At 40.2% G+C, this 18,369-nt stretch overlaps 1 protein-coding gene across 4 annotated transcripts in view; it reads right to left on the reverse strand.

The window, feature by feature from the left end:
* Window positions 1-3,832: 3,832 nt before the first annotated feature.
* The window catches only part of LOC139449444 (kelch-like protein 8), a 38,642-nt gene continuing 24,105 nt past the window's right edge, over window positions 3,833-18,369 (reverse strand). For 3 of the 4 annotated variants that reach the window (XM_071230841.1, XM_071230839.1, XM_071230842.1), the window contains exons 2-9: window positions 17,141-18,303; window positions 16,836-16,979; window positions 15,375-15,486; window positions 14,570-14,738; window positions 13,913-14,072; window positions 13,191-13,392; window positions 12,325-12,440; window positions 10,207-10,316 (exon numbers count right to left, since the gene is read on the reverse strand). In XM_071230841.1, the coding sequence (XP_071086942.1) occupies window positions 10,303-10,316; window positions 12,325-12,440; window positions 13,191-13,392; window positions 13,913-14,072; window positions 14,570-14,738; window positions 15,375-15,486; window positions 16,836-16,979; window positions 17,141-18,303 (2,080 nt within the window). In that variant the 3' untranslated portion in view covers window positions 10,207-10,302. Of the gene's footprint in view, window positions 10,317-12,324; window positions 12,441-13,190; window positions 13,393-13,912; window positions 14,073-14,569; window positions 14,739-15,374; window positions 15,487-16,835; window positions 16,980-17,140; window positions 18,304-18,369 lie in introns of all 4 variants that reach the window. The other variant, XM_071230840.1, reaches the window with a different exon arrangement.

An 18,369-nucleotide genomic window follows, 5' to 3' on the forward strand; every position in this document is an offset into this window, starting at 1 on the left:
TTTGAATTTGTTTAGTTGAAATAAAGGTTTATCTCAATCCAATGTTGCCTTGTTGAGATACACATCACGCAGTCTGAACCACAGGAATCTTACATACACATCACTCCCAGATAACACGCTGTCTAAACCACAGGAATCTTACATACACATCACTCCCAGATAATACGCTGTCTAAACCACAGGAATCTTACATACACATCACTCTCATATAATACGCTGTCTGAACCACAGGAATCTTACATACACATCACTCTAATATAATACGCGGTCTGAACCACAGGAATCTTACATACACATCACTCTCATTAAATACCCTGTCTGAACCACTGGAATCTTACATACACATCACTCTAATATAATACGCAGTCTGAACCACAGGAATCTTACATACACATCACTCATATAATACACTGTCTGAACCACAGGAATCTTATATACACATCACTCTAATATAATACGCAGTCTGAACCACAGGAATCTTACATACACATCACTCTAATATAATACGCAGTCTGAACCACAGGAATCTTACATACACATCACTCTCATTAAATACCCTGTCTGAACCACAGGAATCTTACATACACATCACTCATATAATACACTGTCTGAACCACAGGAATCTTATATACACATCTCTCTCATATAATACGCTGTCTGAACCACTGGAATCTTACATACACATCACTCTAATATACTACGCAGTCTGAACCACAGGAATCTTACATACACATCACTCATATAATACACTGTCTGAACCACAGGAATCTTATATACACATCACTCTAATATAATACGCAGTCTGAACCACAGGAATCTTACATACACATCACTCTCATTAAATACCCTGTCTGAACCACAGGAATCTTACATACACATCACTCCCAGATAATACGCTGTCTGAACCACAGGAATCTTACATACACATCACTCTCATATAATATGCTGTCTGAACCACTGGAATCTTACGTACACATCACTTTAATACAATACGCGGTCTGAACCACAGGAATCTTACATACACATCACTCTAATATAATACGCGGTCTGAACCACAGGATTCTTACATACACATCACTCTAATATAATACGCGGTCTGAACCACAGGAATCTTACATACACATCACTTTAATATAATACGCAGTCTGAACCACAGGAATCATACATACACATCACTCTAATATAATACGCGGTCTGAACCACAGGAATCTTACATACACATCAATCTCATAATATGCTGTCTGAACCACAGGAATCTTACATACACATCACTCTAATATAATACGCGGTCTGAACCACAGGAATCTTATATACACATCACTCTAATATAATACGCAGTCTGAACCACAGGAATCTTACATACACATCACTCTCATTAAATACCCTGTCTGAACCACAGGAATCTTACATACACATCACTCCCAGATAATACGCTGTCTGAACCACAGGAATCTTACATACACATCACTCTCATATAATATGCTGTCTGAACCACTGGAATCTTACGTACACATCACTTTAATACAATACGCGGTCTGAACCACAGGAATCTTACATACACATCACTCTAATATAATACGCGGTCTGAACCACAGGATTCTTACATACACATCACTCTAATATAATACGCGGTCTGAACCACAGGAATCTTACATACACATCACTTTAATATAATACGCAGTCTGAACCACAGGAATCATACATACACATCACTCTAATATAATACGCTGTCTGAACCACAGGAATCTTACATACACATCAATCTCATAATATGCTGTCTGAACCACAGGAATCTTACATACACATCACTCTAATATAATACGCGGTCTGAACCACAGGAATCTTACATACACATCACTCTCATATAATACGCTGTCCGAACCACAGGAATCTTACATACACCTCACTCTCATATAATACACTGTCTGAACCACATGAATCTTACATACACATCACTCTCATATAATACACTGTCTGAACCACAGGAATCTTACATACACATCACTCTCATATAATACGCTGTCGGAACCACAGGAATCTTACATACACCTCACTCTCATATAATACGCTGTCTGAACCACATGAATCTTACACACACATCACTCTCATATAATACACTGTCTGAACCACAGGAATCTTACATACACATCACTCTCATATAATACACAGTCTGAACCACAGGAATCTTACATACACAACACTCTCATTTAATACGCTGTCTGAACCACAGGAATCTTACAATACATACACATCACTCTAATATAATATGCTGTCTGAACCACAGGAAACTTACATACACATCACTCTCATGAATATGCTGTCTGAACCACAGGAATCTTACATACACATCACTCTAATATAATACACAGTCTGAACAACAGGAATCTTACATACACATCACTCTCATATAATACGCTGTGTGAACCACAAGAATCTTACATACACATCACTCATATATTACACAGTCTGAACCACAGGAATCTTACATACACATCACTCATTTAATACGCTGTCTGAACCACAGCAATCTTACATACACATCACTCTAATATAATACGCGGTCTGAACCACAGGAATCTTACATACACATCACTCTAATATAATATGCTGTCTGAACCACAGGAATCTTACATACACATCACTCTAATATAATACGCGGTCTGAACCACAGGAATCTTACATACACATCACTGTCATATAATACGCTGTCCGAACCACAGGAATCTTACATACACATCACTCTCATATAATACGCTGTCTGAACCACAGGAATCTGACATACACATCACTCTCATTTAATACGCTGTCTGAACCACATGAATCTTACATACACATCACTCTCATTTAATACTCTGTCTGAACCATAGGAATCTTACATACACATCACTCCCATGCTTGCTGTAAAAGGCGACAGTGCTTGTCGTATGAGGTGACCTATGGGATCGGGTGGTCAGGCTCGCTGACTTGGTTGATGCATGTCATTGTATCCCAATGGCCTAGATCAATGCTCGTAATGTCAATCACTGTACTGTCTGGCCCAGACTTGATTATTTACAGACTGCCGTTATAAAGCTGGAATAGAGCTAAGTCAGCAAGTGCGGCGTTAAACAACAAACAAACATACACTCCCAGATAATACACCGTCTCAACCACAGGAATCTTACCCTGTGAAAGGATTCGGGGGGGATGTTGAAATATACACCACTCCCAGATAATACACTGTCTCAACCACAGGAATCTTACCCTGTGAAAGGAATCGGGTGGATGTTGAAATATACACCACTCTCAGACAAAACGCTGTCTCATCCACAGGAATCTTACTCTGTGAAAGGAATCGGGGGTGGGGTGTGGGTGTGGGTGTGGGTGTGTGTTGAAATATACACCACTCAAAGATAATACACTCTCTCAACCACAGGAATCTTACTTTATATTAGTATAAATGGAATCTTTTATTTTCAAAAATCAAAATGAGATCACATCCAAACAATTTCCATTCTGTGCAAGTATTCTGGCCTTCAAATCTTCACTTTAGTAGCAAGTCCCAATGTTCATTCAGTATAATTTTAGCTTCTATTGACTACCCCAAAGACAGTATTTCTACAGTATTGCAGTTAAAATGCATCTTGTCAGTTTGTAGGGAAGACATTTTACAACTTACATGGATACAGTTCCAAAGGTGAGGATCATAATCAAGCTGGAATTCGAACTCACATCTGGATCCTGACACAGCTAAGGGAAACAACTCTATCAGGTAAAATGTTATCATTCTTGGCCTTCTGTAGGACAACAACAGGGTTCAGAGATAACAGGACAATATATCAAAGTTGGCACAGTTTTATTTGCTGCTAGCAACCAGGCTAGTACGTATGGCTGATATCAAAGTTGCACATTGTATACTATATACACACTTTGCTGACACTGTCAATACTAATATCATACTGCCTCACGTCTTGTACAAGTGTGGACTTGGCCACTAGGGGCAATAACATAGTAATCAAAGCATTATACACATTCCTTAATTGGTTTATATTATATTTTAAATGCTCCATCAATTCCGAACCAACTGCCTGAAGTTTCAATCAAAAAATGATTTTTTCCTCAGTATCAGTTAGAATTTGTTTACCTTTCATATTTTCTCATTGATACAATTCACAACTGAAGTCTAACATTGAGCTGAAAACTTACAAACATTTCTTCTGAAAAAAACCCTGATATAATTCTAATGAATGATAACCACCTGCACAATCACCGTAAACTCATGTACTTGAGATTTGATTAAAGCTGTTTGAAAGACGACACCAAGAGATCCAGTCACACGTCAGGGGATATACCAATTGTACACCAGCAAGCATGCCAAGCACATGTACAAGATGGCTCATGGATTTCTATCAATCCGGAGATCACTTCAGAAAATACTCCTACAAAGAGCACATGATCCAGTTGATGACTTTAAGGTGTAACTACAGTAACACAGGGTGACCATCTGTATCTAACTGAAGTTAAGTCTACACACTATGACAGGAAGATGAAGGGACATGTTGTCATTGAGGGGATAGTACTTAACACATTTTCATAAACAATCATTTTCATAAAGCCATTTATCATACTGATCACCTCTCTTTATGGAATTCCTTTTTGTATTCTTTACTCTTTGCATATATATCCTTAAATGTTTAGGCATGGATATAAAGGGAAACGAAATAAGATACCTATTAAATCTTTGGTAATAAGTGAGGTTTTCCATCAAAAACTTTACATAAATATAACTTAATTCAGCCCTGATAATCTGACCTGTCAGTATCAACATTTCAAATGCCTGTATAGCAAATAAAACAAATATTATGACTAGTGCTTGATATTTACAACAAATAAATATCCACATAATAAATACATAGCTCAACTGACTCAATATTCTGTTCATGGAATATTTACATCACAACAACATATGCACCTCAGCCAGTATTCATAAACAGCATACAGTCAAGTCTCGTTAATCCAACACTCGTTAATCCGACATTCAGCTTTCTCCGACACTACTCCTGGGAACTGATTAGATCAGTGCTATCCAGACCTATTAATCCGACAGTCTCTCACTCCAACTCCGACACACCTAATTACCAACGAATTACCAAAATCACTCATTAATCAGTCTCATTAATCCGACAGAGTGATCAGCATACTCCGTGGTCATCTGCCAAAGAGTACACAGCCCGTGTTTTGATGCGAGACGAGTCGGCTGGTAGCTGCATATAACAAAGATGCAGAGATAAACTTTGCTTAACAATAAACAATTAATGCTTTAGATAAAGAAAACAGTATCAATCACATGCTTAGATTTCTCAATCTCATTAAAATCAGATACAAGTTCTCGCTATCGCCGAGGACATCCCATTACAGGTCACGTCAGAAGAACCTTTCACAAACTATGACCGATGAATGTTGGTACTACTCAATTTAGTTTATCCGACATACTCGTTACTCCGACATAATCATATGCAACCAGCCATGTCGGATTAAAGGGACTTGACTGTATACACTTCAAGTAACCAACTCAATACTTGGCCATTAGTCACCTCCCAAACTGTCAACCCCATCAAGGTCTATGTTATTTTATACTTCAATTCTAACACATGTAACCACAGGAAAAGAACTAGCATGACTTCATATTCCCTTGTTCTTTGCCAACGATGCAATAACAAGTTTACCATAAGCAAACTGAGGCGTGTTGCAAAAGCACCAATCGCTTGCAAGCGATATACATTGATTCGCCTCACAACAGTGCGCTAACTTTGAGCCGCTTGCAAGCGAAACAATCGCTGGCTGAGGTCGCTTCATTCTCAAACCAAAATGGCGGCTGACTTTGACAGTGGAACAAGAAATTCTTGACTGGATCAACAGCTACATTGGTAAAGGCAGCTAATATCGCACCATCCTCAGTGTGCTCCACATCTTCAGAGTAGTCATACATTTATCAGCTCGTCATCGAGCCTCTTCTAATACGTTCTTCATTATGACAAGGCAACCAAGCGGAGATTGCGCCGCCATTTTGGAAGAGTGCACAAGCGGTTCAAACTGTTGCAGACACCGGGATGAGAGATTAATTTGCTTTCTCTAAGCGATTCGTGACTTGCAACACGCCCCTTGTTTCACAAATTGTACAGAGCAATACGGAATGTCAGATGTATGTTCGCTGCACTTGTTTAGAATTAACCCAGAAATCAACTATGACATATAATGACACAATGAAATGCATAATCATGTTTTCAACTATCAGTCAAGATGAGTTTTTGTAGCTGAAGTACAACTTGAAGAACACATCAAATGAGATTCCAAATTCAAACTATGACATTGTTGTCTTTCATTATCTCATGCAAAAATAAACAGAACTTAATTTGTCTTTAGTGGCCATTTTGACAAATATATACCCTTAAAATGAAATATTTGTTTTTAAAGTGTGTCAGTACATTTGTATCCATAAAATTTCCCTTTGCAAGAAATGATATTAATCAGGATTTCAGTGTAAATAAAGATGTCTTGAAGGTACAAATACTTTATCCACTCACATGCCAAAACAAGTGAAAATGTTAAGGAAATAAAGCTTTAGAACATTTTTGCTATCTTGAATCAACATAGATTTCAATGGAGACCACACTTTAGAAACTGATTATGGCCAACAATTGTAGTTTAAAATAACCGGTCACTTAACATAAAACTGACTCTAATCACCTTATACAATTTAAACAACAAAACAGTAACAAGTTTAAAATTGTATCTTGTACAGCATCTATTTCATAATTTAATATAATAGTTCATCTTTAGCTTACAACAAGCTATCTGATATCAAACATCAATATTCGTTGCACAAAAAGACAAAATATCCAAAGATGTTGATATACACTTAGTTCTTCATCATGCAAACAGCTCCTCGCTCCCTACGCTAGCACACCCTGAGTCCTTTCAACAGTTGCTGACTCAGCAAACACACGACAGGAGACACACCTCCACAGCACAGACCTCACCTAACATACCGTAACAGTAACAGCAAAGCTGTAATGTGCCACCCAAAATTAAATACAAAATAAAATTCTATGTCCTGTAACTCTAAAATTTCTACAGGTTGAAGGGACCCTTGACCCTCTTCTTAAAATGGTCCTGCCTTATGGAAGAAAATGCGAAATGAATTGTTAAGTTCTAATTCGGTATCAACATTACTCCATACAAAACTTATACATGTATAAAGGTGCGAGTTTCAGAAAGCTGTTCTCAATGGTCCGAACAGTTCAGTGAAAGAAACACATCCCTCCATGTGCAGAGCTTGATTGAAAAAACTATAAAAAAAATATCATGGAGCTTATCAGGGAGAACGTGACAACAATGTGTCATGTGATGTAAACCTAGACAGTCATTCCCTGCACACTTTCCACATATATTATTGCACAACAGCTACTCAATCTCAGTAACATTTACCATGTTGAGCATTTGGTTGTTGATTTGGACAAGCTTTTCCATCTATGCACATCCCACACAAGCATCAATAATGATGGTAGATATTTCATAGTAACCATGGCAACAGGGGTACAACTATTACAGAATTGACCACATTGTAAAATATGTATATAAGAATAGTTGGTAATTATGTGTTTTCACAGCTAGAAGAATATTAAGAGCATCTTGAGTGCAGCAAAGTTGACATTTATCTGCAAGGATACTTTATTCTCCAAGCTTTAGAAAGTCTTGATACAATGCTGTCAAATGATCAAAGAATGATCAAAGAATTAAACGATGAACTTCAAAAGCATTCATTCAGTCTTCAGCTTCTTTCACATCAAGAACACGGAAACTGTCCAGTGTATGTGAGCGACCTACAATATGACCACGAGCACATCACACGCTATTGACAAGTTACTGAATGCCAGGTAAACAGTTTCGTTGAGCTGAACTAGCTTGCACCATTTATTGAGAATTACATGCTGATATGTCAACTTTTGGAGTCCTCTCACCCAACACACAGGCATAATGCTGCTGATCCCATCTTAAAAAGCAAACATAAGAGTGATTCCTGCTGGAACTCCCGAACTTTAGACTAGAATTACCGTATTAGACGTAATAAGCGTCCTGCTCTAAGAAGCGCCCACGGCCATATTTGCTAATATATTGGCTAGTGAACAATCCCAGTTAGCACCCCTTCCGATTGGTCAATGTACAAAAGACATATTTAGGCATAATGCGCACTCGTGTGTTATATGCACCCTTAATTATGGGCATTTAAATTCTGGAAAAATATATCTGTCGTATATAAACATTTCAGGCTGTCAGCATAAACCACGAAATTTATCTTTCAACTCTGTTTTTTTTCTTACCAAAATAATATTCCACCTAAGAGCCCCCCCTACTTCTAATTTTGAGAGCACCCTGGAAGCTTATTACGTTGAATACGGTACCTAGTTGGTTTAGTGGATCCAGGACAGTTCTCTTCACAATATTATGCCATGTAAATATCCAGGGGTATTATACAATATCACCGTCTTCTAACACAATCATTTAGGTTCTAAATATATAAATTTGTACTACATGAAAATAGAAATAAGAACATATCTATCATGTTTATTGCTGGTAGTAAATCTTGAATTCAATCCAAGTGTGACTGCTAAAGAATAGTTTTATAATTGGTGATTATGGCATTAGGATGGTAGAGGTTCAATATCACATGCACCGGTATTGTCTGGTAACCTTGGTTCCAGGTAAAACATACAATTTTTTCCAAGTTCTTGTCACGACCTCCTGTGATAATGCTGCAGTGTTCCTAGCATGCCTCTGGAAATGTATAGCAGGAAAATTGTACCTATTTGAACTCAAGCATTATTTTACTTTTACCAAAGCAATATTTTACTTTTACCATAGCACTAGTTTACTTTTACCATAGCATTATTTTACTTTTACCATCTTGTTTGTTTGTTTGTTGTTTAACGCCGCACTCAGCAATATACCAGCTATATGGCGGCGGTCTGTAAATTATCCAGTCTGGACCAGACAATCCAGTGATTGACATCATGAGCATCGATCCACGCAATTGGGATACAATGCCATGCATCAACCAAGCCAGCCAGCCTGACCACCCAATCCTGTAAGTCACCTCTTACGACAAAGAAGGTCGCCTTTAATGGCAAGCATGGGTTGCTGAAGACCTATTCTACCCCAGATCTTCACAGGTTTTACCATAGCATCATTTTACTTTTACCAAACTACACAGAAAATCTACCACCATTCCGTGAAAATTGCACCATTTTTTATCCCTTGTAATATTTCTCATATTATCACAGTCTGGATTTGAACATTTTAAATGAAATTATTACCCATCTTGAACATTCTTGATATTTTGCCCCATCTCTTTCACAATAATCATTATGAACTCAACTACATAAAATTTGATGTGACCAAGAGTGTTTTGTCATTTTAAAAGAAAACATCAACAATCAACTAACAAGATACATCACTGAAAAAAAGTGACATATATAAACATGATAATTCTTTCACAACAACAATGTGTAACCTAACATGCAAACACTGAACAATAATGGATGGAAAATCTGCATTCCTTGAGGCAGAATTTGATATTCAAGTGTACACAGGCCAAAGCTTGAAGCACACTAAGCTGTGACGGGTGTGAAAGAGGAAAATAATAAATACAGGCGGAACTATGACTAAAAGCCCATAGCTAATGAAATTTGGTCCTTTCTGTGCTTCAGGCAACAGTAAACAGCCAATACAAGTACACCACACTAGGCTAGCGTGGAGGCTTGGAGGTGTTGAGTATCTGCTGCCGGGATGAGATCTGGCAGTATGGCGATGGATGTCCTACAGGACAGTCAGATGAACCTGAGTCATCAAGTAGTCCACAGCTTTCTGAGGTTTAGGAAAGGCCATCATGGGTGAGTATATCTGCTTCAAATATACCCGTGTTCACCTTATTCCAAGAATGACTGGCCTTGTATTGAATGAGTAGAAGGGGTGCCTTTGGTCTTCTCAATGACCTCTCCTGGATGTCCGTTGCCAAGACGATGCATGACTGTCATGATAAATCCAGTTGTCTACCGCCATCTTGTCCCATGTATCAAGACAGGTGAACAGTTCTTCCATGTCTGTCCTCAGTGGGATGTCACACAGTATGTTGTGTGTTTGTTTGTACATATCAGACACACTGTAGGCGCTCCAGCATCATGCCTCTCATAAATTTGCGGACATTTTTAAGTGGGCACTCACAGAAGGCCACGCCTGCCCCCGCCCGATACTGCTGGATCCCTCTCACAGACGACCAGCTGCAACAAAGGGAGCAAACTCTGTCACAACAAGCAACAATAATGCCAAATGATAAAAAGCTAATGCACAACAAAATAAAAGTAAAATCAAAATTCTGTGATTTACATTAATGACAGATGAACAGCTGCTTCTGTTGAGGACCTACATTATAGCCCAGGGACTACAACTGGGGTATATTCAAGCCAATGCATTTGATCATGTTTCGTGGATTGTCACATAGCTCAATACTCAGCAACCCTAACCTTAATGAATATTCATCACTGCAACCTGTCAGCCTATTGTTGGGACTAGACAAACAGAATTTGATATTGTGAACAACTGTAATAATGACAATAATAGGCTATTTATATTGCAAATCTTTCCCCACCACACAGGGACATGCTCAAACTGCTATTATTACCCAGGTCATTGGATCAGTTTGCACTCAACAATCATTCTCAGCTCCCTGGGGAGTATATAACCCAAATTTGCATGTTAGGCGCTAGAAGGTTAACAACCTCATTGCCATCTCATCCTAACGGGTACCCATCCACTGCAGGGTAAACAGATGCACATTTCGAACAAAGTCCCTTGCCCAAGAACACACCACATGTGTAACATGAGCTTCAGTGTAGGGCAGGACCAAAGCCCTAGAAACTATCAGGAGCCAAGCTGCCGAAACACGGTTACCCACCCAAGGACTCTGCGACAGACCTTACTTAAATTCACTTGATTTGTGAGCTGTGCACAGGACCACATGCCACCATTGCAGGGCATAGTGACCCACCAGCAGCTGGGTCAGGCAGAACATTCCCCCTGGTGGTTACCATAATGTGTTAATCTTGCAGCCATGATGACCATCAAATCCCCAGTTCACTGGCTCCTATAACATGCAGTAGCACTGGGACCTATCTATCTAGTCTATATAATGTGATTTCTTATCACATATGAATCATACCTGTATACAGAGAGTAATTGGTGATCACTGCCATATCCACTTTGTCTCAATGCTTACAGCAAGATATTTATGAGACTAAACATTCACTGCTACTTGATATATAGCATAGGCGGATCCAGAAGGGGGGGGGGGGGGGGATCCAGTGGGTTTGTACCAAAACCAAATGTAGTATGTTGTAGACAATCTCTCTCTACCCCCCCCCCCCCCCACCTCTCGAGGATTTTGTCATTTTGGACACCTCCCTTCTTTAAAACAAAATGTAGTATGTTGTAGAGAATCCCCACAACTGAGAAAGGATTTTGGATATATTGGACCCCTCCCTCTTAAAAATGCTGGATCCACCCTTGTATAGACGATGCCTTAACTGTGTAAGTGTTTGAACTTGAGGTGGTATTGATGACACAAGTGACAGTTAGTGCTGATAGGGGCGTCACAGTGAGTCGGGGGACACAAGGAAGGTGTGACGTGTACTTCTTCTGCAAACTATACTAGTATAACTCTATCCAACTTTCAAAGAATCTATCTATTGTAGTTTAACGCCGCACTCAGCAATATACCAGCTATAAGATGGACCAGACAATCCAGTGATTGATAACATGAACATCGATCCCTGCAATTGGGATACTATGACATGCATCAACCAAGTCAGCGAGCCTGACCACCTGATCCCGTTAGTTGCCTCTTACGACAAGCATAATCGCCTTTTATGGCAAGCATGGGTTGCTGAAGACCTATTCTACCCTGCATCTTCACAGGTCGAAACTATTGCTGACCAAAAAATTAATCTTACACTATTGCTAGTCACTGGAAGATATTGCAATGTGGGGTTAAAAGGGTCTGCAGTGAGCATACAACACCATACACATTAACCTTACATGGTTCAGCATATTTTGAACAATGATGTAGCATAAAAAAAATGTGCTGAAAATGAACAAAAAATGTGATGGTGAGACTTTGATCACAAGCAGGATACGTGAACAACAGTCAAACAAAAAGATAGAGAGTTCATCTACAAATAGACATGCGCAGGTCACAAACATCAAGGTCATGACGAAGTCAAGGTCAGATACCTGCGCCAGCCGTGGAGCTCAGACGACCTAGCTCCCGGAGGTCAAGGATCTGACATGTTACCACGGAGACGCCTGCCCCAGCACGACAGACATCAATTCCAGCAACCGTTTCCCAACTTCATCGCAGCAAAAACAAATCAAGTAAGAATCACACGTGATAGTTTATGGAAATGGCCCTTGATTTATCCCATTTACTATAAGACAAGTCCCTACTCAAGCATGACCAACATCACACTGCTGCTAAAGTGGTAGCCATTGTGATGGCTGCACTGCTAGAGGCTGGGATCATTGGGTGGTGGGGTGAGGTTGATCTTAGGTTTGAAGAATTTGGAGTTACAATATAGGATGACTAGGATTTGCAACAGATCATTCGTCATGTACGGCCAACCCAGTAAAATGTAGTAAATCATGTCTAGGTGGATACCAGTCTACAAAATTTGCAAAAGCCCAAGTCAGAGACTACTAAATATAACAAGTAAAATCCAATGATGGTAGTCCTCATTGACGAGCAGCTTTTGAGGACAATAATTCTGACCCAGTTCTCAAGGCATTAATTTTGCTACAAACTGGAAATGAATAAAAGTGATAGAAACTGTAATAAACATTCTTGTCTCGTTCAAGCAGGACTAGCTACAAACTCTGAGGATGAGTGAAATTGTTGTTACAGATGTTTCAAATGACCAAATGGAGACCCACAAAAGAGTAACCTACAAGCTAGTTAACAAAGGCTGAAAGTCCAATTGACAGATAATCAAAAAAAAGATATATAATTCAATGAAAATCCATCACCATTTTTGAAAAAAAGTTTTTCTACACTAATAGAGAAGTCAACAAAAGGAATCATGGAAAGGGATGAAAATACTCACGTGTCTGTCAGTGAGTCGTATGACTCGACAGAGTTGAGATAGTTGCAGCCATCATGGCCTCCCACAGCGTACAGCTTGCCCCCCAGCATGCCGACGCCCACCCCGCCCCTGCAGCAGGACATGCTGGTTGTGAGGCTCCATGAGTCTGTTGATGGGTCGTACTTCTCCACCGAGTCCAGAGGAGCGTTGTCATCGAAACCACCTGAAAATACAGATCCAATTTTACATTAATATTACATTCAGTGACTATCATGATCTCAAACAATAATTGTAAATCTCATCTTATTCTTTTTATTGTTAGCATGGTTCAATATTTAACATTGCTCTTGTATTATTGAAAACTTGATTCCAACATCGATGTGTGGTCATTTGTATCTATGGGAAACAAACATGATGCTGATGATTGATAAGAAGACCCAGTGCTAATCCCATGGGCTACAAATATAGCCCCTGACACACACCTGTTGCAAATATAGCCCCTGACACACACCTGCTGCAAATATAGCCCCTGACTCACACCTGCTACAAATATAGCCCCTGACACACACCTGCTACAAATATAGCCCCTGACACACACCTGATACAAACATAGCCCCTGACACACACCTGCTACAAATATAGCCCCTGATGCACACCTGCTACAAATATAGCCCCTGATGCACACCTGCTACAAACATAGCCCCTGACACACACCTGCTACAAACATAGCCCCTGACACACACCTGCTACAAAAATTGATCCGTCCAAGACAGCTACTCCAGCCCCTGCCCTCCTCTTGTTCATGCTGGCAATTGGGGTCCACTTGTTTGTGAAAGGGTCATAACGTTCGCACTTGTCCAGGGAGCTGGTGCCATCATTGCCGCCGAGCGCATACAGTTGACCCTGAACAGATGAGTAAGTACAGGTAAGTAAACCTAATAAAAGCTACATCAAACATATTACTACCTGGCTCATTCCAATGGACAAATGATTGAGTATCATGGAAACAACAAAATTTTCTTTCAGTAACATGAATTCATTTTTCGTTTCACAGGCCCGACACATCTACTGAAAAGCAGCCAGAAAAGAAGAAATTAAACATAAAAATAATTATTTTTATCATCTCCTCAATAAAAAAATGGTAATATAAACACAAAGCAAAGCCAAGTATCCTTCCACTTATCTTCCAACTTTCACTAACAACTGAATTCCCCAAGCACAAGTCAGCTTTTAAACTGTTTCCATGGTTACAAAGATTTGTTTTTTTTAATGACATGAACCAAATATTAGCCTGAACTGTGTAACCTCTGTAATGATAATAATACAATTAATAAATAACATGATATAGCAGAAGACTTTCTCTGACAAAGAGAATGCCCCGTGTGTCTAAGGCGCCTCACCTTTAGGGGTGCCACGCCCACCCCTCCCCGGGGGATGTTCATGGAGGCCACCTGGGTCCAGCTGTTGGTGGTGGGGTCGTAGCGCTCCACCGTGTTGAAGCAGGTGGAGTCGTCCAGGCCACCGAGGGCGTACACGGGCCCTCCCAAACACGACAGAGCTATACCTCGTCTGAAAAAATGGAGGCTTCATTATTCCCACCACACAACAGAAAGCATGTATGTGACAGTGTTATAATAATTTTATACACTGGAATTCTGCATGAATAACTAACAACTATTCATAATTAAAAACTATTTCAGCAAAAAATATTGTTTGTTTTAATACCCTCTAGCTTTTAAGAATCTGAGCATCTATTACGTTAAACACTACTCTAAAATATCACTTTCAACTGCAGTAAAGATTGATTGAGTGAGTTGGGTTTAACGCCGCTTTTAACAGTATTCCAGTTATATCAGTGCGTGTCAGCTTAATGTGGGAGGAAAGCTCAAAGTGATGCAGGTCTTAGACGTTTACCACTTCGGTGAAACCCACGAGCACGGGTATGGTGCTGACAAACCTAGAAACATAATCGGGGCAATGCAGTAAAGATGTAAATATCCTGAATACATTTCCTAGTGAGTGAGCATGGTTTAATGCCACATTATGTTGTTTTGGGCCCAAAGTGAGCACTGGAATAGTGTTGAGGTTGTGAGTGGAACCCAACTTCCCTGACAAGCGACTGGGAGGCCTCATTTATTGTTCAGTGTTCAGTTCCACTCAGTGGTTGAAGAGCTGTCTTGTTTACTCTGTTATTCGACAGTTTACCTGAGCGTGCTCATGGGTGCTATCTTCTTCCACTTGTTAGTCTTGGGGTCGAATACCTCTCCACTGTTGAGATGCTCATTGCCATCATGTCCACCAACAGCATACAACACACCTGAAACATGCAGACTCTTTGTATGTTGTCCAACACCTCACTCAGCAATATTCCTGCTATATGACAGTGACCTGCAAATGATCCAGTGACTGATATTATGAGCACATTCCACGCAGTTGGGTATGATAACACTCAATCACCCAAGTAGCCGAACTGAACCACCTGAACCTACATCACCTGGAATAGGTAGCTGGAAAATAGTATAACCCACACTCACCTTGGGACCCATGAAGATTCCGGGGTAGAATAGGTCTTCAGCAACCTATGCTTGCCGTAAAAGGTGACTATGCTTATCGTAAAAGGCGACTAACGGGATCGGGAGGTCAGACTTGGTTGATACATGTCCTGGTATCCCAATTGCCTGGATCGATGCTCATGAGATCAACCACTGGATTATCTGGTCCAGACTCGATTATTTACAGACCGCCGTCATATAGCTGGAATATTGCTGAGTGCGGCGTTAAACAACAAACCAACAACAACAAACAACACTCACCTTAGGTGGACACATGCACATCACAAGTAACATATCTTCAGGCAATAACTATAGTAACCACTGACAGGCCATGGTCAACTTGCCGTATCAGCTATTCAAATAGTCTCCATCGGACAAGGTAACAGGATTGAGATGATATAATATAATACAGTGAACTACGATATATAACGAACTCAAGGGGACCACATATTCAAATTCGCTATAACCGTCGTTTGTTATAACTATGTGTACGACATATATACAGTAAATGGACGGGACCAAGAAATAGTTTGTTATAACCATGAGTTCGTTATAAGTGTGTTCGTTATAACTATGTGTACGACATATATACAGTAAATGGATGGGACCAAGAAATAGTTTGTTATAACCATCAGTTCGTTATAAGTGTGTTCGTTATAACTATGTGTAGGACTTATATACAGTAAATGGATGGGAGCAAGAAATAGTTTGTTATATCCGTCAGTTTGTTATAAGCGTGTTCCTTATAAACGTAGTTTACTGTAATATAAAATCCCTCAGGTAATCTACAAAGCATCTTCACCACCATTATACATCTTTCAGTTAATGGTTAAGGTTATTATCCTTTTAATTGTAGGAGGACATTTTGGTTTTTTTACGTCACTACCGTATGAGTTTAATAATCAATGATGACTCACCAAACACTACTCTACTTTGAATACACAATGCCATTTAGAAAATGGTCAAATGTAACAAATGTTATATTTGGGATAACACTTTCTTAGTAAAGTACAGATTCTCCTGGGATTCGAACCCCACATCAGGTATATGGCCGACACAACCCTACTTGTTTCAAAAACACTGACTCACCAGATACAGCCCTACTTTCACTCACCATTGGCAGCACATACACCAACATGGCGTCTGCGTGTGTGCATCTCGGCAACGTGGAACCACTTGTTGCGGCAGACATCATAGACCTCGATACTTTTGAAGGGATCCCCAGTGGCTCCACGACCTCCCACACAGAACAACACACCTGCACAGATACACACAATGACTGTCACCATGGTAACAATGTAAAACGAAACACACTGCATTCATCAAACTACCATCACAGGTTCAACCTGTTGTTTCTAACTTAGGGATTAATAATGTGCAAAAATGTATTGAAAAGAGTCTTATAATAGTAATACTAACCCGAATAGCTCTTCCTCTCTCTGGTTCGTGGTGTTACCTTGACCCCTGGCACTAAGCTGACTTGTGACATGCGAAAATACTTGGCCTCATCCAGGAAGTCCCGACATGCCAGACTGTTCCTCATGAGTTCTTCCTTCTCCACAGTCTCCATCAAGTACGTGGCTGACACCAGCGGCAGCTTAACATGCTCCAGCATACTCGGCAGAAACTCACTTCGAGTTTCAAGGTCATTTTTCACCCAGTTAATTACAGCCTCATAAACTTGCACTTCATTTTCAACATTGAGGTCAAATGAAGATATCAACTTCTCGAGCAACTTCTTGTTCATGACCTTGAACTCTCCACCTTCCACAACCTCTAAGAAATGACTTAACAAATAGTCCGTGGCTGTTTTCATCAGTTCTACACGATTGTGCTGTTCAGCAAAATTGTGCACATCAATACAGTTAGATGGGGTCAGTTGTGTTTTCATGAAGTCACAGCACGCTTGAGCAACCGCCTCCATCTGCAGTATGGAGGACGCATACAGAAGCTGCTGGACTGTGTCTATTGTCAAGGTTATCTTCGAGGTGTACGCAAACTGGATGAGTTTCTCCATCGCATGAGCATCAATGTCATGGATAGTGACAGTTTCCTGTTTACTTTCCGCCATCTCGGACATGAACATCGCCCTGAAATACAAACTGGCACATGCCAGAACTGTTCGATGACACTTAAAAGACCTCTCTCCAACAATAATTTCAACATCACACAATTGGCCATTCTCATAAAATTCTAGCAGTGTCTTGAAACTGTCCTTCCACAGATTCCTCTCTTCATGGGTATGTGTTGACGTCATGTCAAGGTTCAAACGCTCTGTCACCGAGTCATGTGACATCTTTCTACTTGTTGGCGATGCGGCAGATGCGCCACGTAACGTATGATACTCAGAACTAGGTCGTGGGGACTTGTGGGAGTGGTTCCTCTTGGAGGGGGCTGGCGGGATTGGGGGTGCCTTTCTCGCGTGGTTGGGCAGGCTGTCCTTGCGCAGAGGAACAGGAGGATTCTGAGGCATGCTAGAGCTGTGTGACCCCCGGGTCGGTGACCCACCCCCGGCCTTCACCTCCTCCCAACGCTGAGAGCTGAAGAAGCCATGCCAAAACAAACTGCGAGTCTTCTTTGCTCTGGAAAATTCGAGAAAAGCTGTTACAAGAGAGCACATTCCAAACAACATTTTCACTCATGCTGAT

Source organism: Haliotis cracherodii, unplaced genomic scaffold (genome assembly GCF_022045235.1).
Source record: "Haliotis cracherodii isolate W230 unplaced genomic scaffold, xgHalCrac1.p SCAF_8, whole genome shotgun sequence".
Lineage (NCBI taxonomy): Eukaryota > Metazoa > Mollusca > Gastropoda > Lepetellida > Haliotidae > Haliotis > Haliotis cracherodii.